At 48.9% G+C, this 25,966-nt stretch overlaps 1 protein-coding gene across 1 annotated transcript in view; it reads right to left on the bottom strand.

The window, feature by feature from the left end:
• LOC119963633 overlaps positions 1-25,966 on the bottom strand; it is a 185,195-nt gene that overhangs the window by 9,564 nt on the left and 149,665 nt on the right. The window contains 5 exon segments of the mRNA XM_038792963.1: positions 7,923-8,100; positions 15,795-15,822; positions 15,824-15,902; positions 15,981-16,014; positions 16,017-16,130. Coding sequence (XP_038648891.1) covers positions 7,923-8,100; positions 15,795-15,822; positions 15,824-15,902; positions 15,981-16,014; positions 16,017-16,130 — 433 coding nt within the window.

Raw genomic sequence — 25,966 nt, 5'->3', positions numbered from 1 at the left:
CCTCCTGTAGGCGCATCATCTAATTAAGGAAGTGGAAAAGATTCCTGATGCTGCTGACTGTGGTGGACACCACTTGTGGTATATTATATGTATTACGGCACCTACCCTATATTAGAGGTACGATGGTAAATCCCTGCCTGCTGGCTCCGCTCAGCAGGCGGCGTATAAAAGTGTGTGCTGTCCTGCGCTGCAGCCATTCTGGTTCCAGCTACAGGAGGCGCAACATCTTGTTCAATGAAGCCTCGATTGTTCCACCATTCTCGTCTTGTGGTAATTGACGGTACATCAATTTATTGAACAAGATTTTAAAAGAGGAATTTTAAATGATGGATCTCCTCATCAAGCCTGATCGCCTGCAGCTGGGCCCTCAAGCAGACACCGCCACGTCCACCTTTGACCACTGACTAGCCTGCTTCGAAGGCTACCTCAGAGAAGCCGCTGATGAACTCTCAGACTCGCAGAAACTCCAAGTACTCTACTCACGGGTGAGCCTTGAAATTTCCCTCCTCATCCGGGATGCACTCACCTACTCAGAAGCGATGGCGCTCCTAAAAGGACATTACATTAAACCGGCGAATCAAGTGTACACCAGGCACCTCCTGGCCATGAGACAGCAACTCTCCGGGGAGACTCTGGACGATTTCTTGTGGATCCTAGGTAGGAACTGTGACTGCCAGACAGTTTCGGCAGTCCAGCACACCGAGCCTTTAATTAGCGACACTTACGTCACGGGCAGCGGCTACTGGAAGGGGGTACGCTCGATCTTGCTGGGACTAGACAACTCACTAATTCATTAGAAGTGGCCTCCCGTAATGTGCAATCTAACGCCCCCGACCACGCGGCACCCTCATAGGCATCGTGGGTCCCACCAGCTGCCGACTCCAGCTCACCACAAGCCTGCGACGCGCAGCAGCCAGCCAACTCTGGGGGGCCCAAGTGCTATTTGTACGCACAAAGAAAGCACCCCAGGCAGCGCTGCCCAGCACAGAGCGCGACCTGCAATGGGTGTGGGAAGAAAGGACATTTTGTTTCTGTTTGACAGGCCCGGTTGGTCGCCCTCTTTCCAGGCCCGGCGTTTCTATACCCCCCATGTGCGACCCAGGGGCAACGCCATCTTCCCCACCGCAAGCCACAGCCCATCTTTGATGCCGCCCGCTACGTGCGCCCCATGGGTGGCGCCACCTTCGGCGCTATTTTGGACCGCGCCTCAGGACCTTGGCACGTCTGACCGTTCGCCGCCGACCGCTACCTCCGCCACCGCTGACCAGCCCGGGACTTCCCAGTATCTTCCGCAGCTCGCCTCTATCACCTTGGATCAGTCTCGGCCCCACAACCTCACGACCGCCATGACGACGGTGAAGATCAATGGGCATGAGATGAACTGCCTCTTTGACTCCGGGAGCACAGAGAGCTTCATCCACCCCACTACGGTAAGGCGCTGCTCCCTGCCGGTACTCCCCGTCACCCAGAAAATCTCTTTGGCCTCCGGATCCCATTCCATTGAAATCCGGGGGTACTGTGTCGCGACCCTCACCGTTCAGGGCATAGAGTTCAGCAACTTCCGGCTCTACGTCCTCCCCCATCTCTGCGCTGCCCTGTTGCTCGGCCTGGATTTTCAACGCCATCTCCAAAGCCTTACTTTAAAATTCGGCGGGCCCCTACCCTCCTCACCGTCTGCGGCCTCACGACCCTCAAGGTCGACCCACCCTCCCTGTTTGCAAACCTCACCCCGGACTGCAAACCCACCGCCACTAGAAGCAGACGGTACAGTGCCCAGGACAGGACTTTCATCAGGTCGGAGGTCCAGAGGATTCTGCGGGAGGGCGTCACTGAGGCCAGCAACAGCCCCTGGAGAGCTCAAGTTGTGGTAGTGAAGGACTGGGGAGAAGCACAGGATGGTCATTGACTACGGACAGACCATCAATCGGTACACGCAGCTCGACGCGAACCCCCTCCCACGCATATCTGACATGGTCAATCAGGTTGCGCAGTATTGAGTCTTTTCCACAGTAAACTTGAAGTCTGCCTACCACCAGCTCCCCATCCGCCCGGATTACTGCCAATACACTGCGTTCGAAGCAGATGGCCGCCTCTATCACTTCCTTAGGGTGATGTGTTATCTGTGTTGGTCTAACATCGACTGTAATTGGATGCAGTAAAACAAGAAACAGCCTCCCGACGCAGGAGATGGTCCAACACTGTTTTATTGAACCTGTTGATTGCTTACATAATCTGTTGTGGGTTGACACTCTGTTAACCTAAAGGATAACATCCTACTGGCTTCTCCAGACTAGCTCTCTATCACATGGTGGTGATGTTCATTGGTCTGTGCACTGCGACTATCTCCCTGCCCGTGTCCTGTGAGAGAGGGAGAGCCTTAATGCCCTGTGGGCTTTATAGTTGTGGTGTCCTGTCTGGTGATTAGTTGTTCTTTGGCATGTGTGTTCATTGGTTATCCTGTGTGTCAATCACTACCTGTCTGCATCTCATGATATACATGAGTGGATATTATGACATAGGGTTCCCTTCGGCGTCACTAATGGGGTCTCAGTCTTCCAGCGAGAGATGGACCGAATGGTTGACCGGTACAGACTGCGGGCCACCTTCCCGTACCTAGATAATGTCACCATCAGCGGCCACGATCAGCAGGACCTAACTTGTAATGTTTTCCACCACCCCTGCCAGACTCTTTTTTTAACAGGGGGTGAATGTGGTGAACACCACTTGTGGTATATTGTATGTATTACGGCATTGCCCGTATATTAGAGGTACAATGGTAAATCCTTGCCTGCTGGCTCCGCCCAGCAGGCGGCGTATAAAAGTGTGTGCTCTCCTGTGCTGCAGCCATTCTGGTTCCAGCGACAGGAGGCACAACGTCTTGTTTAATAAAGCCTCGATTGTTCCACCATTCTCATCTCGTGGTAATTGACGGTCCATCACTGATCCAATCACAGGGATGGCAGCCTTACCTGTGCCCCCGGGATAGTTGCTTGCTGCTGAAGAATGCAACAGAACTCAGGAGGTGGGCCAAGCAAGGAGAAAAACAATTAGAAGTCACTGTGTTGAGATCATTGGGGTTATGATTACCTTCCCTACCAACAGCCGCTTGTTTGGTCTGTGAGCCCTTCCCTCATAGGCTGCTATAGAGAGTCCCCTTTGATTTAGTTGGCAGCACCCCCACGTGGCAGAGAACCATCCTGCTGTCATCAAAATGTCGACAATAACATAAAATGATCCTTTTAAATGGCAGATCAGACTCGACAGCCAGATGGCCTATTCCTGCTCCTATTTCCTGTGGGGTTTTTTTTAAATATTTTTATTCTCCTCCTTTTTCACAATTTTTCTCCAGAATTTACACCCACCAACAACAAACAATAACCAACAACAAATATCTCAAACCCCATAACAATAACAACGATCCCACCCTCCCACAATGCCCCAGACATCAGCCCGCATGTTAACAAAAAACAAATGACAAGAAAGGAATCAGAGATTACCCATAGCCATCTTTAACATACATAGCCCCCCTCCCGCCCAACCCACCCACCCATCCCCCCCATCTAATGTTCGATGTTATCCAGTTCTTGAAAGTGCATAATAAATAGTGCCCATGACTTGTAGAACCCCTCCGAGCTTCCCCTCAGTTCGAACTTAACCTTCTCAAGGGTCAAGTATTCCAACAGGTCCCCTCGCCACGCTAGGGCACAGGGAGGAGAGGCCGCTCTCCATCCAGGCAGGATCCGGCTTTGGGCGATCAATGAGGCGAAGGCTATGATATCTGCCACCGCACCCGTTTCCAACCCTGGCTGGTCCGACACCCCGAATATGGCCTCCTGGGGACCCGGGTCCAGTTTCACATGCACCACCTTGGAAATTACCCTAAACACCTCCTTCCAGTACTCCCCTAGCTTTGGACAGGACCAAAACATATGAACGTGATTAGCGGGGCCGCCACGCAACATTCACACACATCTTCTACCCCTTCAAAGAATCGGCTCATCCTTGCCCTCATGAGATATGCCCTGTACATCACCTTCAGCTGTATCAGCCCCAACCTCGCACACGAGGTGGAGGCATTCACTCTCCGGAGCACCTCACACCAGACCCCCTCCTCTATAACCTCTCCCAACTCTTCCTCCCACTTTGCTTTGATCCCCTCCAGTGGTGCCTTATCCTTTTTCAACATAGCTCCGTATATGGCTGACACTGTCCCCTTCTCCAGTCCCCTTGCTGCCAGCACCTCCTCCAACAACGTGGAGGCCGGTTCCTCCGGGAAGTTCTGTATCTCCTATCATAATATACACCAGTATATCATGGTGCAGACACACACTGATGGACACACACAGGGACCAATCAACATGTACAAACACCACAGCCAATCACCAGTTAGAATACACACACTATAAAGGCAGAGGGAACCACGGTTCCCGCTCATTCTGGGTGCTGCCTCTGAGTGTAACAAGATCTCATCCAGCCCAGCACAGATTTACAACACGTGCTGAGAGAATCAACTGGTTCGGACAAGGCTTAGGTCTCTAGTTTAAGTTAGCCTCATTTAGACCCACAGTCATCCTGTGTTAGTTAGTTAGAAGTAGTTAATAAAATTGAGTTGTACCTTCATCGGTGTTGGAAGTGTCTGTTCATCTCTCAAGTCTACACTAGCCAACACTTCATCTCCTTCCTGGCAAAGTCCCGAACCTGCATATATCTAAACACTTCTCCCTGCTCCAGCCCATACTTCGCTTCCAGCTCTCTCAATCCTGCAAACTGACCCCCAAGAAACAAATCTTTTAGGGTCTTAATCTCCTTCTCTTCCCATTTCCGAAAGCTTCCGTCCCACCTCCCTGGCTCAAATCTGTGGTTCTCCCGGATCGGCATTTCCCTCGACCCTGCCCCAACCCGAAGTGTTGCCGAAACTGCCTCCAGATTTTCAATGAAGCTATTATTACCGGACTCCCTCAGTATTTCCCCGGGGCTATCTGGAGCGGTGCTGTTGCGAAGTGCTTTCAGGCCCGACCCCCTGCACGAACTCTCCTCCATTCTGACCCACTGGGAATCAACCCCTCTGACCCAGTTCCGCACCTTCTCCACATTCGCCGCCCAGTAGTAGTACATCAGGTTCGGGAGACCCAAACCCCCTGCCTGCCTTCCCCTCTGTAGCCGCACCTTCCTCACTCTGGCCATCTTCCCTCCCCATATGAACGAGATAATCCTTCCCTCAATCTCCCTGAAAAAAGACTTTGGCAGAAAAATTGGTAGGCATTGAAAAATAAACAGAAATCGCGGCAACACATTCATTTTAACCGACTGTACCCAACCCGCCAGTGACAGAGGGAGACCATCCCACCTTGCCAGATCGGCTTTCACTCTCCCCACCAAACTAGTGATGTTGTATCTGCAAAGCCTTCCCCACTCCTATTTCCTGTGTTAATAAGGCCTTTACACACTAACTCATCTGCCCATCTTCAAAGGGCAGACAGCCTCTCCACACCTTGTTCTGACACGGGTAAAATGTCTCACCAGCGGGGCCATGTCAGAGGGTTAATCTGACACGGTTCATGGTAATTTTTACCACTCTACCCAGCCTCCACCTCCACTTCCCCTCCCCCCCTCCCCCCCATCTCCCAGAAACCACTCCCCTCCACAGCCCTATCCAATATTCCAAAGCCAATAAAATCTTGGGCAGCATGTCAGGACAATGGTCCTTTATCAGTGGTCATCAACCTGAAACATTGGGTTCCACCACCACAAATCAATGGACCCTTTGCTGTTCCGTCAAATTTTCCATTCCACCCCGATGATTCCTGCGGCGGGCTGGACCAGAATGTCTTGCCCATTAACTCTGTTTCAGGTGCTACCAGGCCTGATGAGTACATCCAGAATTTTCTATTTCTACTTGTGTCCTGCAATATAATTCAAAAGAACATATGCAATGTTTTTTTTTAGGTAATTGGCAAAATGAGTAATGGAGACATGAAGAGAAATGTTTCGATGAAGTGAGTGGTTAGAATCTGGAATGGTTAATTGAGGCATTCAAGATAGAATTGGATTATTATCTGAAAAAGAAGAACGTGCAGAACTACAGGCCTTTTTAACACCTATGCTAATTTAATGCCAAGTCATGCTAACAGCTGTTCTCTCACCCACCACTCTTTTCCTTTTTACTCTCCATGTCGACTCCCTCATTATGCACGATGGTCAGACTTTAGAAGCCATGCTTAGATGAAATAAAGTTACATGTCTCGATTAGTCTTCACAATATATTAAAAGAAACTGCTAAAAGCCTATGCAATATATTTAGATTCCTTCAAGTGCATAACCCTCTTTAAAACCAAAGATTTGTACTTATAGTCACACATCAAAGGCAGTTACGCTTGTTGTAGCCGTTTTGAGCTCTCAATTTACCTGTGAATTTACAGGCCCCCACCTGATAATGATAGGTTGTGGAAGCCACAAAGCAGAAATAATACTGTAATGATAACCCTCAAGTTTATGTAAACATCTATTGAAATTGCAAGCACAGATTAGTTTTTTCAACTGCATGGTGGCATTTGTTTTTTTATAATTTAAAGAGTAGGGGATTTAAATGATTTGACATCTCGACGGTTCCACAGAACTTATCCACTTTTTACCACATTCATACCTATTCTTAACAATCTCAAAGAGGAACACTGGGCGGGATTCTCCCTTCTGGGGACTAAGTCCCCACGCCCGCCAGAAAACAGACAGGAATCACTCTGGACTTTGGCGGCACCCTACAGGGGCCCAGCGCGGAAGAACATAGGCCCCACCCCCTAAATGAGTGCACGTGCTGATTGGTAGCCACCGATCGTGGGCCTGGTCACCGTGGAGATCGCGCTCAGAGTCAGATCACCCCACCATCGCCCCACCCCCCACCAGGACGGCCCCCACAGACCACATGTGAACCACGCCAGTGGAACTCGGCAGGAACTCAGCCTGTCGAGCGCAGAGAATTGCCGCGGGGGCCACTTGCAGCGGCCCCCCACCGGTGGCGGGTCAATCGCGCGTGACTGGCGGCTATTCTCCGGTCGCCAGAGAATCGCGTGCCGACGTGGGAGCCTATTTGAGTAATTCTCCGCCCCGTGCGAGTTCGGCACGGAGAGTCGGAGAATTCTCCCAAACAGTACCTGACTCCTCCCAAAGTGGTAACTGACATCTCCAAATAACTCCAGCAGGTTTAGACTTCAATTAAATTTGTAAAACCCAGGAGTCTTGTTTCAGAAGTTTGAACACCCAAAATTGTTTCTGTTTGAAGGCAGATGTATTTTTGTTTGTGCCGCAACATCTGTGAACCACCAATGTGTGCAATGCATCCCAAGCCCATTTCTCCCACCCCCGACAGAAATGGAGGTGCCAGATTTGGAGGCAGGACTTCTGGAATCAGGTTCACTAGTGGAATTTTGGCTAAGGTATATGGAGCCTTTCCAATTTGCAGAAAATTGAGCTCTATTCTCTATTTGTATACTAGACGATCACCCTGAGGCATTGTTGATAATGAATCAAGGTTATATGAAAATAGTCTGTTATACCCAGTGTTACAAAACACGAGGCAGTGCAGATCGTGAAATCTTGAAGGAGAGTGGAATGGGACACAGGTAGGTTTTGGCAGTACTAGGATAGAGAGAAAGTACAAAAATAAACATGAGAAAAATAAATGTAAATGCACACAGAAGAAATTCATCCCATATAAATAAAACAAGGAGGAGACTGGATGACCATGAATTTGGCTACTTTCAGACTCATTCAATTAAGACTCAGCCACAAAACCAACATCAAATTAATATCATCACAGAGAGAGAGAGACAATAAATATGTCTCTTGCGGGAAATAGAAATGTGCCGCGATTAAGACATATAACTGAACATTGCGAAGATTTTCATTTCTTGCGGCAAAGCTCATACCTTTCAAAGCAGTGAGCAGCAGTGATAATCCAATGACTAGCAATAATGGATCCTCCACAGAAATGGCTGAACTTATTCCATTTGGCAAAATAGATAGATACTTGCCAAGGCCATTCACCAGGAAATGAAAAATTTCCACCAAAAATCCTGAGATTCATTTTATTTGTTTGTCCACAAACTGAAAATAATCAAAAACATTCTATTATTGACCTGCTGTGATACCTAACATTACTCAGTGATATATCAATATTTCCCTATCTCTGTAAACTTCCTGTCAATTTTTCATTTAAAATTTCTAAGTCCACATTTATAATAGAAAATGTTTATGTAAACGGGTCACGCTACAATTACCACCACTCATCAGTGATGACATTACAGCATCTCTCCCAGCTCCTCAGTGGGTGCTACAAACACATAGGGCGCAATTCTCCGCACTCACGACGGTGCGGAGAATAGCGTGGCTCGTAAAATTTTATGGCCACGCTAGTCCGACGCCCTCCCGCTATTCTCCCCCCCCCCCCACGCCCGACTCCCGATACGAATCGCTGCCGCCGTTTTTTTACGGCCAGCAGCGATTCTCAGCTGTCCGATGGGCCGAGTTCCCAGCCCTTTACGGCTGTTTTTACGAACGGCAAACACACCTGGTCTGGCCGTTCGTAAAAACGGCCGTAAAGTCCCGATTTTTAAAACCATGGCACCGATTGGCACGGCAGTACCACGGCCGTGCCAAGGGCGCCATGGGCCCGCGATCGGTGGGCACTCTTTGTCCCTCCGCCGCCCCGCTGTATCACTTCGCGGGGCGACTGAGGGGCATCCCGGCCCGCGCATGCGCGGGTTTCGCGCAAATGCGCGATGACGTCATCCGCGCATGCGCGGGTTGGAGTCTTCCAATCCGCGCATGCGCGGCTGACGTCATATGACGCGTCAGCCGGCGCAAACTCTGGCAAGCGGGCTTAACGAAATTCGTTAAGCCCGCGATGCCGGAGTTTACGGCGGCGGCATGCTAGCCCCGACCGGGGACCAGAATCGGTTCCCGGTCGGGGAGGCGGGGGCTGGCGTCATTATTAACCAACAATAGGAAAGTATTGGCTAATAAGCAAAGTCAGAAGCAAAGCTATAATGTGTGAGAAACATAAGAAGGAACTACAGTGCCTTGAATGCTATTAACCACCCAACACAGTGGAACCTTAATTACTGCTGCTCTTAGCCCAACTGCACTAACTCATGTATCCTGCATTAAAGGTATTGAACTAGTCATTGTAGATTATTTAAGGTGAGGAACAGGTGGTTTGGAGGGGGATTTGAGGAAAAATGTTTTTACCCAGAGGGTGGTATAACTCTGGAATGCACTACCTGGAAGGGTGGTAGAGACAGATTGCTTCACATCATTTGAAAAGTACCTGGATGAGCACTTGGCACATCATAACACATACAAGGTTATGGTTCAAGTAGGTAGACAGGTGAGGTGTTTTTCATGCATCGGGGTAGACTCAATGGGCCGAAGGTCCTCTTCTGCATTGTATTATTTGTGAGCGTGAAAGCGGGTAAAAAGGATCATCTCTGTTTTACACTGGTTTAGTGTCAAACTCATCTATTTGTTTGTTAACAAGCTACTTGGAATGTGAAATCTTTACCTGAAACAAAGTAGGCACAAAAGACAGAATGTGTGGAAAAAATATTCTTTAAAAATGTCCTCCTTTCAGTGAAAAATCATTCACATTCTCAATGCTTTAGAGGTTCCGACTTCCGGTTGCGGCTATGACTAGCTAAGCCGCACATTTGGAAGCTCCTGCAACAAGGGTGTTTTTGGGCCAATTGGAGGGCCCCAACGGCGCTGAAAAAACGAATCCCGGTGGGGGAAGGTCCCCTGAGGAGAACTAGACCGATTTTATGGTCGGTACCCGGAGGTGGAGCGGCAAGAAAAACGGCAGCAGCTCCCCAAAAAAAGCGGGGGAAGAAAATCAAAATGGCGGCCGGCGGTGCATCGGAGGAGTGGAAGAAATGGGCGGAGGAGCAGCAGGCCGCTCTCCTCCGTTTTTTCACGGAGATGAAAGTGGAGCTCTTAGAGTCCATGAACGCGACGGCCACCAGGTTGGTGGGAGCCCAGGCGATCCAAGAGGCGTCGATTAAAGATCTGCAGCAGGAGATGACCGCGAGGGAGGAGGAGGCCACAGTCATCGGGGCAAAGGTGGAGGTGCACGAGGCACTCCACATGAAGTGGCAGAGCCGCTTCGAGGAGCTGGACACTCGGATGAGGAGGAAAAATTTGAGGATCCTGGGCCTGAAAGAAGGCCTGGAGGGGTCGGATCTCCCGGGATATGTGGCGGAGATGTTGAGCTCCCTGATGGGGGAAGGGGCCGGTCCGGCGCCCCTGGAATTGGAAGAGGCATACCGGGTCATGGCCAGGAGGCCTAGGGCAAACGAGCCCCCGAGGGCGGTGCTGGTGCGGTTCCAGCGGCTAAGTGATCGAGAGAAAGTCCTGAGGTGGGCAAAAAGGGAGAAAAAGCAGCAAGTGGCAGAACTCGACGGTAAGGGTGTACCAGGACTGGAGTGCGGAGGTGGCAAAGCGGCGGGCCCGGTACAACCGGACAAAGGCGGTGCTACACGCGAAAAAGATCAAATTTGGAATGCTGCAACCGGCGCGCTTGTGGGTCACCTACAAGGACCAACATCATTATTTCGAGTCCCCAGAGGAGGCCTGGACCTTTGTACAAGAGGAAAAGTTGGACACGAACTAAAACCTGGGAGCACCGGCGGTCGTAGCCGCCGGGGGACTCTTGATTGAGCAAGTGGCCCTTTTTTTTTTCAGGCCAGGTCGGAACTGGGTAACAGTTTCGTGGATTGTTTGGGGTGTTTTTTCTCGAACGGTTGACTTTTCTGAATATTTGAAGGTTTCGAGTTGTTGGGTGTTTCTGTATATTTGTACTGTTGAAATCTCTATTGTGGGTCGTTGGCTTCTTATGGGGTGTTTTTTCCCGTTCCAATTTCCCTTAGTTATTTACCCTCTTACCCTTTTTCTTTGGGTGCTTGGGGGGGTTTTTTGTTCTTTTTTTTCTTTTCGGGTTATGGTTATCTGCGGTTATTTATACTGTTTGATGGAGGGTGATGGTTGGGCACACTGTTAGTTGATAGTTAGTTAATTATTTTGTTATTTAAGTATGTAGTTAAGTATTTATGTATTTAGTTGCCATTGGGTATTTATATCGTTAAGTTGGGGAGACGGGACGGGGGGGAGCGGGTTGATTATGCGGGTCTTTCTCGGGGGTTTTAAGGGGATCTTCACGGGCGCAGATGGGGTGAACCGGGAGGAGTCGGAATGTGGCAGGAGCAGCCGGGTCAGCGGAGACCAGCTGACTCTCGGGAGTACGATGTGGGGTACATCGCGGCTAGGAGGGGTCCTAGCCGGGGGGGGGGGGGGGGGGGGGGGGGAAGAGGGGGGGGGGGGCTGGGGGGGGACACCGGGTTGCTACTGGAAAGACCCAGGGACGAGAAGGGGAGAGCCGGGGGGGTGGGGGGGGGGGCCATCGCTATGGGAAGCGGGTCAGAAAGAAGGGATGACCCGGGGCGAGCAAGGGACAAGACATGGCTAATCGACAGGGAGTAGGACGGGTCGCTCTGCGACCCGATTGATCACGTGGAACGTAAGGGGGCTGAATGGGCCGGTCAAAGATCAAGGTCTTCTCACACCTGAAGGGACTGAAGGCTGATGTAGCAATGCTGCAGGAGACTAATTTGAGGGTAGCAGATCAGGTCCGCCTGAGAAGGGGGTGGGTGGGACAGGTGTTCCACTCAGGCTTGGATATCAAGAACCGGGGGGTGGCGATTTTGGTGGGAAAGAGGGTGTCGTTTGTGGCGGCAGAGGTGGTGGCAGACAAGGAGGGCAGGTACGTGATGGTGAGGGGTAGGCTGCAGGGAGAGAATGTGGTACTGGTAAATGTGTATGCCCCGAACTGGGACGACGCGGGTTTTATGAGGCGCCTGCTGGGCCTCATCCCGGGACTGGAGGCAGGGGGCCTGATCATGGGAGGGGACTTTAATACGGTGTTAGACCCTGGGCTGGATAGATCGAGTTCCAGGACGAATAGGAGGCCGGCAGCGGCAGAGGTGTTAAGGGGGTTCATGGAGCAGATGGGAGGGGTAGACCCATGGAGATTTGGTAGGCCTAGGGCGAGGGAGTATTCTTTTTTCTCCCACGTCCACAGAGTGTACTCTAGGATCGATTTTTTTCGTATTGAACAGGGGGGCTGATACCGAGAGTGCAGGACACGGAGTACTCGGCCATTGCGATATCGGACCATGCACCACATTGGGTGGACGTGGACATGGGGGAGGCGCGGGACCAACGCCCGTTGTGGCGCCTGGATGTAGGGCTGTTGGCGGACGAAGAGGTGTGCAGAAGGGTGAGAACGGGCATTGAGAACTATCTGGGTACGAATGACACAGGTGAGGTGCAGGTGGGGACGGTCTGGGAGGCCTTGAAAGCAGTGATCAGAGGAGAGCTGATCTCCATAAGGGCACACAGAGAGAGGAAGGAGAGGCAGGAAAGGGAGAGGCTGGTGGGGGAGCTCCTAGAAGTAGATAGGAAATATGCGCGGCACCAGAGGAGGGGCTATTAAGGGAGCGGCGTAGCTTGCAGGCCAGGTTCGACCTACTGACCACTAGGAGGCGGAAAATGCAGTGGAGAAGGGCGCAGGGTGCGGCGTATGAGTACGGGGAAAAGGCGAGCAGGATGCTGGCCACCACTTCGTAAGCGAGATGCAGCCAGAGAGATTGGGGGAGTGAGAGAGAGGGGTGGGGATGTAGTGCAGAAGGGGCAAGAGGTGAATAGGGTCTTTAGGGACTTCTATAGGGAATTGTATAGGTCTGAACCGCCGAAGAGGAGAGGGGGAATGAAGAACTTTCTCGACAAATTGGGGTTCCCAAAGGTACAGGAGGAGCTGGTGGAAGGGTTGGGGGCGCCGATAGAGCTGCAGGAGCTAATTAAAGGGATAGGCCAGATGCAGGCGGGGAAGGCGCCGGGGCTGGATGGGTTCCCGGTGGAGTTTTACAGGAAATTTGTGGACTTGGTGGGTCCAGTGCTGGTGCGAGCCTTTAATGAGGCGCGCGAGGGGGGGGTTCTGCCCCCAACAATGTCGCAGGCCCTGATCTCCTTGATTTTGAAGCGGGACAAGGACCCGGTCCAGTGCGGGTCCTACAGGCCCATCTCCCTCCTGAATGTTGACGCCAAGCTGTTAGCAAAGGTCCTGGCAACCAGGATAGAGGACTGTGTGCCAGGGGTAGTCCATGAAGACCAGACGGGGTTCGTGAAGGGACGCCAACTTAACACAAATGTCCGGAGATTGTTAAATGTGATTATGATGCCAGCAGTGGAAGGGGAGGCGGAGATAGTGGTAGCGCTGGACGCGGAGAAGGGCATTTGACAGGGTGGAGTGGGAATACTTGTGGGAGACGTTGGAAAGGTTTGGGTTTGGGGAGGGATTTATCAAGTGGGTAAAACTACTCTATTCAGCTCCGATGGCAAGTGTGGTAACAAACGGGAGGAGGTCAGAATATTTTGGGCTCCATCGAGGTACTAGCAGGGATGTCCCCTATCTCCCTACTCTTTGCATTAGCGATTGAGCCGTTGGCGATGGCACTGAGGGGTTCAGGGGGGTGGAGAGGACTGACAAGGGGAGGGGAGGAACATCGGGTCTCGCTCTATGCGATGATTTGTTGTTGTATGTGGCAGACCCGGAGGGGGGAATGCCGGAGGTAATGGGGATACTAGCGGAGTTCGGGGACTTTTCGGGATATAAATTAAATCTGGGGAAAAGTGAGGTCTTTGTAATACACCCGGGAGACCAAGGGGAGGGAATTGGGAGGCTCCCCTTCAAAAGAGCAGTTAAAAGTTTTAGGTATTTGGGGGTGCAGGTGGCAAAGAACTGGGGGACCCTCCACAAGTTGAACTTTTCCAGACTGGTGGAACAGATGGAGGAGGGAGTTTAAGAGGTGGGACATGGTGCCGCTTCGCTGGCAGGGAGGGTGCAGTCAGTTAAAATGACGGTCCTCCCGAGGTTCTTGTTTTTTGTTCCAGTGTCTGCCCCATCTTCCTCCCCAGGGCCATTTTTCAAGAAGGTAACGAGTAGTATCATGGGTATGTGTGGGCACATGGCACCCCGAGAGTTAGAAGGGTCTTTTTGGAGCGGAGTAGGGATAGTGGAGGGCTGGCGTTACCCAACCTTTCAGGATATTACTGGGCGGCAAATACATCGATGGTACGAAGTGGATGATGGAAGGGGAGGGGGCAGCCTGGAAGCGCATGGAGAGGGCGTCCTGCGGCAACATAAGCTTAGGGGCACTGGTAACGGCACCATGGCCGCTCCCTCCCACGAGATATACCACGAGCTGGTGGTGGCGGCCACCCTCAAGATCTGGGGGCAGGTGGAGGCGACACAGGGGGGAAGTGGGAGGTCTGATAGGGGCACCACTAAGAGGGAACCACAGATTTGCGCCGGGAAACACAGGAGGGGGATTCCAGAGCTGGCAGAGGGCGGGTATTAGACAACTGAGGGACTTGTTTATAGAGGGGAGGTTTGCGAGCCTGGGAGAGCTGGAGGAGAAATTTGGGCTCCCCCCGGGGAACACGTTCAGGAACCTCCAAGTGAAGGCATTTGCCAGACGACAGGTAGCGGGGTTCCCCGCGCTCCCCGACAGGGGGTGAGTGATAGGGTGCTATCAGGGGTCTGGGTCGGGGAGGGAAGATCTCGGACATCTATAAGATTATGCAGGAGGTGGAGGAGGTACCAGTAGAGGAGCTGAAAGATAAGTGGGAGTGAGAGCTGGGGGAACAGATAGAGGACGGGACATGGGCAGACGCCCTGGAGAGGGTCAACTCGTCGTCGTCATGTGCGAGACTAAGTCTCATTCAATTTAAGGTACTGCATAGAGCCCACATGACGGGGACAAGGATGAGTCGGTTTTTCGGGGGTGAAGACAGGTGTATTAGATGTTCGGGAAGCCCTGCGAATCATGCACATATGTTTTGGGCATGTCCGGCACTGGAGGAGTTCTGGAAGGGGGTGGCAGGGACGGTGTCGAGAGTGGTGGGGTCCAGGGTCAGCCAGGATGGGGACTTGCGATCTTCGGGGTTGGGGTGGAACCGGGGGTACAGGAGGCGAGGGAGGCTGGAATATTAGCCTTTGCGTCCTTGGTGGCTCGGAGGAGGATCCTGATTCAGTGGAGGGACGAAAGGCCTCCGAGTGTTAACACCTGGTTAAACGACATGGCAAACTTCATCCAATTGGAAAGGATCAAATTCGCCCTGAGAGGGTCGGTGCAGGGGTTTTTCAGGCGATGGCAACCCTTCCTAGACCTCTTGGATCAGAGATAGAAACTGAGGCCGTGACAGCAGCAAACCCGGGAGGGGAGGGAGGGCGGGAGGGAGGGGGGAGGAGGGGGGGGGGGGAGGAGGGGGGGGGGGGGTGAGGGGGGGACAAAGACGAAGGAAGTACGGTAGCGGTGGTGGCACGGGCAAGGCCTGCCCGAGGACGCTGCTAGAAATGATAGTTGGTCTGACTGTCGGTTTCGCCGGCGGGGGGGGGGGGGGGGGGGGGGGGGGGTGGGGGGGACGCGCGAGTAGGGCGGGGGGACTTTTTTTTCTTTTTCTTGTTAAGTAGGGGGGGTTTGACTTTGTTTTGTTATAATTTAAATGTAAATGTAGGGGGGGTTAAAATGTTTGTATTGTTGAAAAATTTCTTCAATAAAAATTAGTTTAAAAAAAAAAAATGCTTTAGAGGTTCCTTAACTGTAGTGCACAGCATTTCAAATATGATGTGCAAAGTGTGAGAGAAGTCAAAGGAGTGCACAAAAATGCTGACCATATTAAATACTTACCTTCCTTTGAAGTACACAGTCCTCCGAGTAAAGCCAGAGATTTCCCCAATAGATTTAGTGATTCTGGATGGTAAACCAGTTCTGGACATTTGCAAAGAGCAACTGCACCTAAATCAGGGCAAAAAATCATCAGCAACTTTCAATACTTTCAATTGACAATGAAAAAGTAAAATAAAGTGATCATACGGTTCCTCGTCGCATGTCTCTTTGTAAGTAAAAATTGGCAACGGCTATGGTCTGTGCAAAGTTTCTGACATTCTTTATAACTGTTAACTTCTTTGACATCCAGGATCTCTCCTTCAAATGATCGGTTATTATGAACATTGAATGGGCAATCTGTGAAAAAAAATGAATTATAACAATGCCAGAAAAGTAAAATAGTGCAAGATCCCAAATACAGAGAATCAATGCATTAGGACTGCAACGGTCACAAAGATTGCAATAAACAAGATGTCCATAGTTGAAAAAATCTCGGCAACTGAAAAGAGGCAGATCTCTATTGATTCTGTACTTTTTGTGAGCAGATCTATTTGAGACTTCCTGCAATCTGCATCTTTCATTATCTCTGATTGAACAGAATTCTTTCAATATTACCCAGATGTGCCTTGTCGCAGCCACGAGCATGTCTCCTGGACAGCCTTACTGGGTGAAGCCTCCATCCTATCCTCATAAGGACATCATTTTAAAAGTGGGCTGGGGCTCTGAATTTCAGAGCTGTCCCTAAATTATCCCTCCCGAGTCCATTGCACAGAAGTGTGGGGAGGGGAGGGTGGTATTGTGGGTGCTAGCTGGAACCAGGTCTGCCACCCCCAGAAACAATAGTGATGAGGAAGTGGGCCCTGCATGAGTTACTCAACTTGGTCATGCTTTAAAACAAAGCCCAGTAAGGAGTTCTTGCTCTGAAGCAGGACCTGGATGAATGGTTTGCAGATGCTGGGAGGAAATGTCAGACAGATAAGGACAGAAAACTATAATAGTTGTCCAACTGCTTGCCGACATTGCAAGGGGTGATCCATCATGGGCTTTCCCTTGGGAAATATATTTATTGCTTCCACCTGTATTAGATTTAGATTTAGATTTATTGTCAAGTGTACCGAGATACAGTGAAAGTTTTGTTCTGCGTACAGTCCAGGCAGATGGTTCCATACATGAAAAACATAGGACATATGTTAAATACACAATGTAAATACATAGACATAAACATCGGGTGAAGCATACGGAGTGTAGTGCTACAAACGTAGAGAAGATGTGTAGAGAGAACAGTTCAGTCTATAAGAGGGTCATTTAGGAGTCTGGTAACAGCGGGGAAGAAGCTGTTTTTGAACTGTTGGTGCATGTTCTCAGACTTTTGCTCTGCCTGATGGAAGAGGTAGGAAAAGAGAATCTGGGTGGGAGGGGTCTTTGATTATGCTGCCCACTTTCCAAAGGCAGCGGTTGGTGTTGACGGAGTCAATGACTGGGGACAGGTTTGCGTGTGTTCACAACTCTGTAGTTTCTTACGGTCTTGGACCAAGCAGTTGCCATACCAGGCTATGATGTAGCTAGATAGGACGCGTTCTATTGTGCATCTGTAAGAATTGGGAAGAGTTAATCTGGACATGCCGAATTTCCTGAGAAAGTATAGGCGCTGGTGGGCTTTCTTGGTCGTAGATTCAACTTGGGTGGACCAGGACAGATTGTTGGTTATGTTTACACATAGAAATCTGAAGCTGTCAACCAGGGAAGGTCAAAGGCTCGGAGTGCTATGGTGAGTAATTCATCTACTGAAGTCAAAAGCCTGTCCACCATCTACAAGGCACAAGTCAGGAGTGCAATGGAATACTCTCCACTTGCCTGGATGAGTGCAGCTCCAACAACACATAAGAAGCTCGACACCATCCAGGACAAAGCAGCCGGCTTGATTGCTACCCCTTCCACAAACATTCAATCCCTCCACCACCGACGAACAGTGGCAGCCGTGTAGACAACAAGATGCAATGTAGTAACTGATGCACAATCAATGGACACGAAACGTAGGTGAAGTCCGAATAAAAAGCTTTAATTAGCAAGAACTGAGCCTGGCAGCAGACGTACAGGAAAATGGCTGGCTGCCGGAGCACACGGGTTCTTATACCCCACCTCGTAGCCGGAGCTACCTTCCTCTCAGCCAATAGGGATAAGAGGCACACGATACCTGGGCCAATGGGCAGCGAGTCCTCTGCACCAATGGCAGCTCACACTGCCAGGTACCGTAATACCCCCAGTCATACTACCACAGAAACTCACCAACGTTCCTTAGACGGCTCCAAACCCACGACTACTACCATCTAGAAGGACAAGAGCAGCAGATACCTGGGAGCATCACCACCTGGAGGTTCCTCGCCAAGTCACTCACCACCTGACTTGGAAATATATCGCTATTCCTTCACTGTCGCTGGGGCAACATCCTGGAACTCCCTCCCTAACAGTACAATGGGTGTGCCTACAAGGACTGCAGTGGATCAAGAAGGCAATCACAACTACCTTCTGATGGGCAAGTACGGATGGGCAATAAATGCTGGCCTCATCAGCAACGCCCACATTCCATAAATTCTTTTTTTTTAAAAAGCAGGCCATTTGGCCCATCCAGTCTGCACTGACCCTCTGAAAGAGCAACCTATCTAGGCCCATGTCCTATCCCTGTAATCCCATAACCCCACTTAACCTGAACATCTTTCGACACCACGGGGCAATTTTGGCATGGCCAATCCATTTAACCTGCACATCCTTGGAATGTGGGAGGAAGGCTAGAATTGAATCCGGGTTCCAGCGCAGTTAGACAGCACTGCTAACCACTGTGCTTTGAAAGAGATGTTCCCTCTCTATCCTTCTAAACCAACTGCTTTTGAAGAGCTGTGAAAGCTGCCTTCTCACTCTCTACACATCTACAACTGCTCTGTCTTCCAGTTAAAATTAAGAACAACGGAAGGTGGCCTCTTGTTGCTAAACAATGCCCTACTACTACTACCATTACTTCTTCATGCCACAGCCCTCTCTAAGCACAATAGAAACACAGTTGCAACTTAACCAACCCCCACACATACAAACACCTTTGTCCAGCATGAATCTAACTACAGGTTTTAACCTTTCAGGCATAGAAACATTAAATTAAACAGATTAAACACACCTAAATCTACACCTTATTTCTAACATTTACCAATGAAAATATAGATCCCTTAAAGCTACCTTTGTTTTCCTCGCAGCTAGAACACAAGAAACGGAGAAAAAAGTACTCAGCACAAATTTGGGTGGCGATATACGAACATATGAATTAGAACCTGCTCCACTATTCAAGAATATCATGGCTGATCAGCTTATATTTCAAATTCAACATTCCTAGCTACCCATAACAACCTTTGATTCCCTTGCCTAACCAAAGCCTTTGAGGGTGAGAGTTCCAAAGTTGCACAACCCTCTGGAAAAAGAATTCTCCTCATCTCTGTCCTAAAAGGGTGAGCCCTAATTTTAAAACAGTGCCCATTCTGGACTCATCAATGGAGGAAACATTATTTTCATATCCACCTTATAAATACCGTACAGGATTATATAATTCAATCAAATCACCTCTCACTCTTTGAAACTCCATTGGAAACAAAGCCTGGTTTATCTAACCTTTCCTCATAAGAAAACCCATTCATTCCAGGTATCAATCTCATAAATGTCCTCCGAATCACCTCCAATACGTTGCATCCTTCTTTAAATAGGGAAACCAAAACTGTACAAAGTATTCGAGATATGGTCGCACCAATGAGCTGTATAACTGAAGTATAATATCTTTACTTCTATACCAATTCTTCTCATAATAAAGAATAGTATTCCACTAGCTTTCTTCATTACTTGCTATACCTGCATACTTATGCTTTATGACTCATGCACTCAAACACCAAGATCCCTCTGCATCCATTCTGCAGCCATTTTCTATTTAAGGAACACTGTTTATTCTTCCTGCAAAAGTGACCAACTTCACATTTTCTCATTATCCTCCATCTGCCAGATTTTTGCCCTCTCCCTCAACCTATCTATATCCAGCTGCAACCTCCTTATCTCCTCTTCACAACGTACGTTCCTAATTTCCTACCTCTCTTTCCTACTTGTCATCTGCAAATTTAGCCTTCACTTCCCTCATCTAAATAATTGATATAAATAGGAAAACATTGAGGCCCCAACAGACTCCACTCGTCACATCCTGCCAATCAGAAATATCCATTTATGCATACCTCTGTTTTCTGCCAGCCAGCTAATCTTCTGCTAAAGAAAATATGTTACCAACATGCTATGAACTTTTATTTTCCGCAATAACCTTTGATGTGACACCTCATAAAATGCCTTCTGGAAATCCGTCTACAGGTTACACTTTATCCACAGCGTAACTCCTTTAAAGAATCCAATAAATTGGTTAAAACAAAAACACATGCTGACTCTTCCCAATTACCATTCTATGTCCTGCTATAACCTCCTTAATGATCGATTCTATTGCCTTCCCCACAACAGACAGCAAGCCAAGTGGCCCATTGATTCTTGGTTTCTGCCGCCCTCTCTTCTTTAATAGAGGGATTATATTTGCTACTCTCCAGTCTGATGGAACCTTTCCAGAAACCAGTGAATTTCGGAAAATTAACACCAGCTTATCTACTACCTCATTAGCGACCCTTATTATGACCCAAGGATGAAGTCCATCAGGACCCAGAGACTTGTCAGCCCACAGCTCCATCAGTTTGTTCAGTCAGCATCCTAGTGATTGTAATTTCACCACGTTCCCCTTTCCTTCCATATCCCAATTACAGCTACTACTGGAATGTGATTCCTATCCTCTATAGTGAAAACAGAAGCATTTCATTCAGCATTTCTTTATTATCTATTATCAAATCCCCATTGACACTCTCTAGAGGACCAAATACTTACTCTTTTCCCGTTTAAATACCTGTGGAAACTCTTGCTATCCATTTCTACATTTCTAGCTAGCTTCCTCTCATACTATCATTTCATTCTCCTGATTAATCTTTTAGTTATTCTCTGCCATTCTTTATGTTTAGAATTTAGAACAGTACAGCACAGAACAGGCCCTTCGGCCCTCGATGTTGTGCCGAGCAATGATCACCCTACTTAAACCCACGTAACCTGTATACCCGTAACCCAACAATCCCCCCATTAACCTTACACTACGGGCAATTTAGCATAGCCAATCCACCTAACCCGCACATCTTTGGACTGTGGGAGGAAACCGGAGCACCCGGAGGAAACCCACGCACACACAGGGAGGACGTGCAGACTCCACACAGACAGTGACCCAGCCGGGAATCGAACATGGGACCCTGGAGCTGTGAAGCATTGATGCTAACCACCATGCTACCGTGAGGCCCCGATGCTACCGTGAGGCCCCGGTATGTTCTGACTAATCTGATCTGCCACTCATCTTGTCATGGTTGTATGCTTTTTTCTTAAGTTTGATACTTTCCCGAACGTTTTCAGTTAACCATGGAAGGTGGGTCCTCCCCTTAGGAATTTACAATATAGTAAGAATATATTTATTTTGAGCATTCTGAAATCTCCTCTGAAATGTCTGCCACTGCTTCTCTATTGACCCCTAACATAATGTCCCTGTTCATTTCAGCCAGCTCAATTTTCATGCCCACATTGTTACCCTTGTTTAAGGTCAAAATATTAGTCTTAGGCACACTCTTCTCCCTTTCAAACTGGATGGAAAATATAATCATACAGAGGTTGCTGCTACCTAGGGGTGCCTTTACTTTGAGGTCATTAATTAGTCCAATCACATTGCACAGTAGCACAGTGGTTAGCATGGTTTCTTCACAGCGTCAGGGCCCCAGGATCGATTCCCGGCTTGGGTCTGCATGTTTTCCCAATGTCTGTGTGGGGTTCCTCCGGGTGCTCCAGTTTCCTCCCACACGTCCAGAAAACCGTGCTGTTAGGTAATTTGGACATTCTGAATTCTCCCTCCATGTACCCGAACAGGTGCCGGAAGGTGGCGACTAGGGGCTTTTCATGGAAACGTAATTGCAGTGTTAATGTAAGCCTACTTGAGACAATAAAGATTATTATTGTAGTCTAATATAGCCTGCTCTCTGGTTGATTCCAGAACGTGCTGTTGTAAAATAAACTTTCTTTAAAGCACTCTATGAACTCTTTATCCAGACTATTGCTGCCAATCTGATATTTCCAGTTTATATGTAAAGTCACCCCGATTATTGCCGTCCCTTTATCAAAAGCCCCAACATTGCTTCATGTACCCTGCCCAACATTGTGCTTACCGTCTGAGGGCCTGTAGACCACTCCCATTAGTGACTTTTTCCCCTACTATTCGTCATCTCCACCCACACCAATTATACATCCTGATCTCCTGTACTAAAGTCTCCTGAACTATTGCACCAATGACATTTCACCTACTAATTGTAATGGGCAAAATAATCATAAATGGCTCATACCCAGATTTAACACAAACATTTTGTCTTACACTCAGGAGGCGGTATTTAATACTCCCCATTCACCCTCCCTAGAGGTGAGTTGAAGGTTGTTGGGAGGGGGAACGGGAGAACATTGAATTGGTTGAGATAGTGTAATGTGGGGACCCCACTGATTTCCAGCCACTTCCCAATTGAGGCCTTTCAATGGGCAATTAATGTAAACTTAAGGGCCTCACCTCACCACTATTGGTAGTCAACTAGCCTCAGATGGAGGAGTCGCCATGTGAGGTGCCCGAAAAGAAAGCTCATTGTGTGTTCCCAAGGATGTTCCTCATTCAAAGGCACTCAATGCCTGATCAGTGGACCAGAGGAGGGGAGGAACACTGAAGGCCACCCCCATGCCTTTGCCTCTGACCCCCTGATTCAGCAGCACAGTAGCATAGTGGTTAGCACTATGGCTTCACAGCACCAGGGACCCAGGTTCGATTTCCGCTTGGGTCACTGTAGGTATGAGTCTGCACGTTCCCCCCGTATCTACGTGGGTTTCCTCCGGATGCTCCCACAAGTCCCAAAAGACGTGCTATTAGGTAATTGGACATTCTGAGTTCTCCATCTGAGTACCCGAACAGGTGCTGGAATGTGGCAAATAGGGCATTTTCACAGTAACTTCATTGCAGTGTTAATGTATGCCTACTTGTGACAATAAAGATGATTAATTAATTAACTAACCCCCTCCCTCACCCCAGCTGATTGAATGCAGTTCCCTCTCCTGCTCTCCTTTCCACCTCCCCTTCTTCCCCTCTCACCAAGGGTAGATGCTGAGAGGATATTTTTCCTGTGGTGGCTTGGGACAAGACACTGGAGACTTCCAGTCACAACAAAGGGAGTTTATTAACAGTGGGCAAAGGCAACAATATACAGGCAAAGAGCTGAATAAGTTTTGATCTCCAGTCCCTGGGTCCATACGACCTGGGCCCCTGTTCCCAGTTTCCACACTTTCTTTGTTTTGGCCAGGGTTCGCAGGCTCCCTTGTGATTGGGCTCAAGCCAAGAGGCCACGCTACCACATCCCTCCCCCTTAAGTCCCTCATTACGTTTCTCAAAGCAAGATATGGAAGGTCAAGAGACATAAGGGACAAGAGTTCATCACAGAGTCAATCTGTCCAGGGATCTTCAAGTCCCCGCAGACCTCCTTAGTCTCCCAGCTGGCTCCACCATCTCCAATGTAGTCTTGCTACGCCTTCTGCAAGGCTGCTCACCTCGCCAGCTCCCAACTGGAATCCTGGTGGGACTGACTGAAGTTCCTGGCTCCCTCCACTCTGAAACGGTCACAGGAGTGCCAGCGGCACTTGTTGAACCCATCTGACTTGGAATGGGTTTTATTGCCGCCCCCCCCCCCCCCCCCCCACAGCTACTAATGTGGTCGACATGCTTCTGTGCCCCTCAATGACAATCAAGGCAGCTGGGCTTCATGTGCTTTATAAGCTACCGGTGTACTGATGGTCCCCCTTAGTGTTTCCCCCTATAGATTGAGAGCTTGGCTATCGTGCTACCCAAATTCAGTGTTGATCCCCTTCTCAAATATAATCAAACGTGTGCTCCCCCACAACTGTAATCAATGCCCCTGTATCAATTTCCATTTTCAAAGGACTTCCATTCACTTGCAGAATTAGTTTGATTGGATCTGTCTTTCTTACTTTGACAACATTCAGACGATATATCTCGTGCTCCTCCTCAGAGTTCTTCTCCACTTGGCTCAGTGGTCTCGCGGATTGCTGCTACTGCTGCTGTTTGTTTTTGCATCGACGCACTCTGCCTTGCGTGGCAAAAAGCCTGGTTATGGCCGCTTTGGTTACAACAAAACAGACAAACTCACAACACCGGCAAGTTTACTGGTGATGGCCTCCCCCACATCGATAGCAATCACCTCTGACTTAGGCTGATGACTCATTCTTTTCCTGGTTCTCTGACTGTGATCCAGTCCTGAGGACCATATCTGATTGCCTACTGCGCCTGTGTGATGCTGCCATGTGCCTCGCAGCCACACCACCCTAAAACTGATTCACTTCTCCTTCCAGCATGCTTTGGAGTTCAGCTGTGCCTTTTTCGACACTCTCCGTCACCCGAGTTATCTCAATTGCTTTGTCTAATGTGATTTAGTTTAGTTTAGTGTATGGGGTGTATTATGGAGTTCACCTGACCCACAACTTTTAATAGATTGTGGTATGGGGAGCACACGGCCCACTCTACAGGTGTGGTACAGCAGAAATGGAAAAGTATTTTTTAAAGCAAAACATTGTTTATTCTATAAACTCAAGTTAACCTTTTTAAAACATACAGTGAACATCTTAGCAACCATCAATTCAAATACAACCCCCAAAGAATGCAACACTAAGTAATTATTACTTTCCTTTTAACATCCATAAGACTTAAAAACACCTTTCAACAGAAAGACATCAGGCTTAACTTCACTACTGAGAACAGTTACCACTTTGAAATCAGCAAATGGACACCCATTAGCTTGCAGAGATTCACACACATCCTGCTGTGATTGCAGCTTCTCCAAAACTAAATGGAAACCAAACCCACCCTGCAGCAAAAAGCCTAAAGTGAAAGTAAAAAGCTGACAGACAGCCCAGCTCCACCCACTCTCTGACATCACTGCAGTAATAAACACCCACTTCTTAAAGGTACTCGCACTACAGATATTTATATACACACCCATTTATAAACACCCATTTCTTAAAGGTACTCTCACCTGACATCAGCCAGGAGTTTTTTCTGGATGCTGAGGTTGTTAAACCTGCCAAACTATCCGGTAGAGCATTATGCTGAGCATTGCACTGAACTCACAATGCTCGGCCATTAGGTGGCATTCTGGCTATGAAGGCAGAGATAGACTCTTCTAGGTCCCTAACAGCAGAGTTCAATTTGTACTGCTGCAGGATGATCGTGGGACTGGGGTGAAAATGTTCTTTGACCAATGTAACTAATGGTTGAATGTTTCTGAGTTGCAAGCCTTCGGGATGTAAGATTTCTTATTAGGTTGCAGGTGTGCGGCCCACAAATTGTCAAAAGTATCACTTCGTCTTGTCTTCCCCTGCTATTTCATTTGTTGTAAAGAATAGCGGAGCTGTTCGATGTATCCCAGTCTTCGACTCCCAGGTCGAATGGTTATAACTTTCCAATCATCGACATCTTTCTCACTGTTTAGGTGCTTGACAAAGATTTCATCTGTCTTTGGAGGTTTCTTCCTTCCCCCTTCAAATCCCAAACTGCTGAAGACTAATGATTGAACCGTTTACCTCCTCATCAATGTGGTGGCTCGAGACAAAACACTGAAGACTTCCAGTAACAACTAAAGGGCATTTATTAACAGTGAGCAAAGGTAACTATATACCGACACAGAGCAATGCTCTTGACTCCGGAGTCCACACTGCTCAGGACCCTGTTCCCAGTAACCCGTTCTTTCTCTCTGTTGAGCGGGGTAGGCATGCTCCAGCATGATTGGTCCTGAGAGTGTCACGTAGACCGCAAAGCCCGCCCTCTAAAAAGGCCATGCTACCACATTTCTCTTATGGAAGAGTCGAGAACCAGGGAACACAGTTTTAAAATTAAGGGTCTACCATTTAAGACTGAGGTAAGGAGAAATTTCTCTCAGAGGGTCACTGGTGTGTGAAATTCCTTTTCCCTTAGTTGGGTCATTGAATATTTCCGAGGCTGAGTTAGATAG

The sequence above is a fragment of the Scyliorhinus canicula genome, chromosome 3 (genome assembly GCF_902713615.1).
Source record: "Scyliorhinus canicula chromosome 3, sScyCan1.1, whole genome shotgun sequence".
Taxonomy (NCBI): Eukaryota; Metazoa; Chordata; class Chondrichthyes; order Carcharhiniformes; family Scyliorhinidae; genus Scyliorhinus; species Scyliorhinus canicula.
This window is presented reverse-complemented; position numbering and strand designations above follow the sequence as displayed.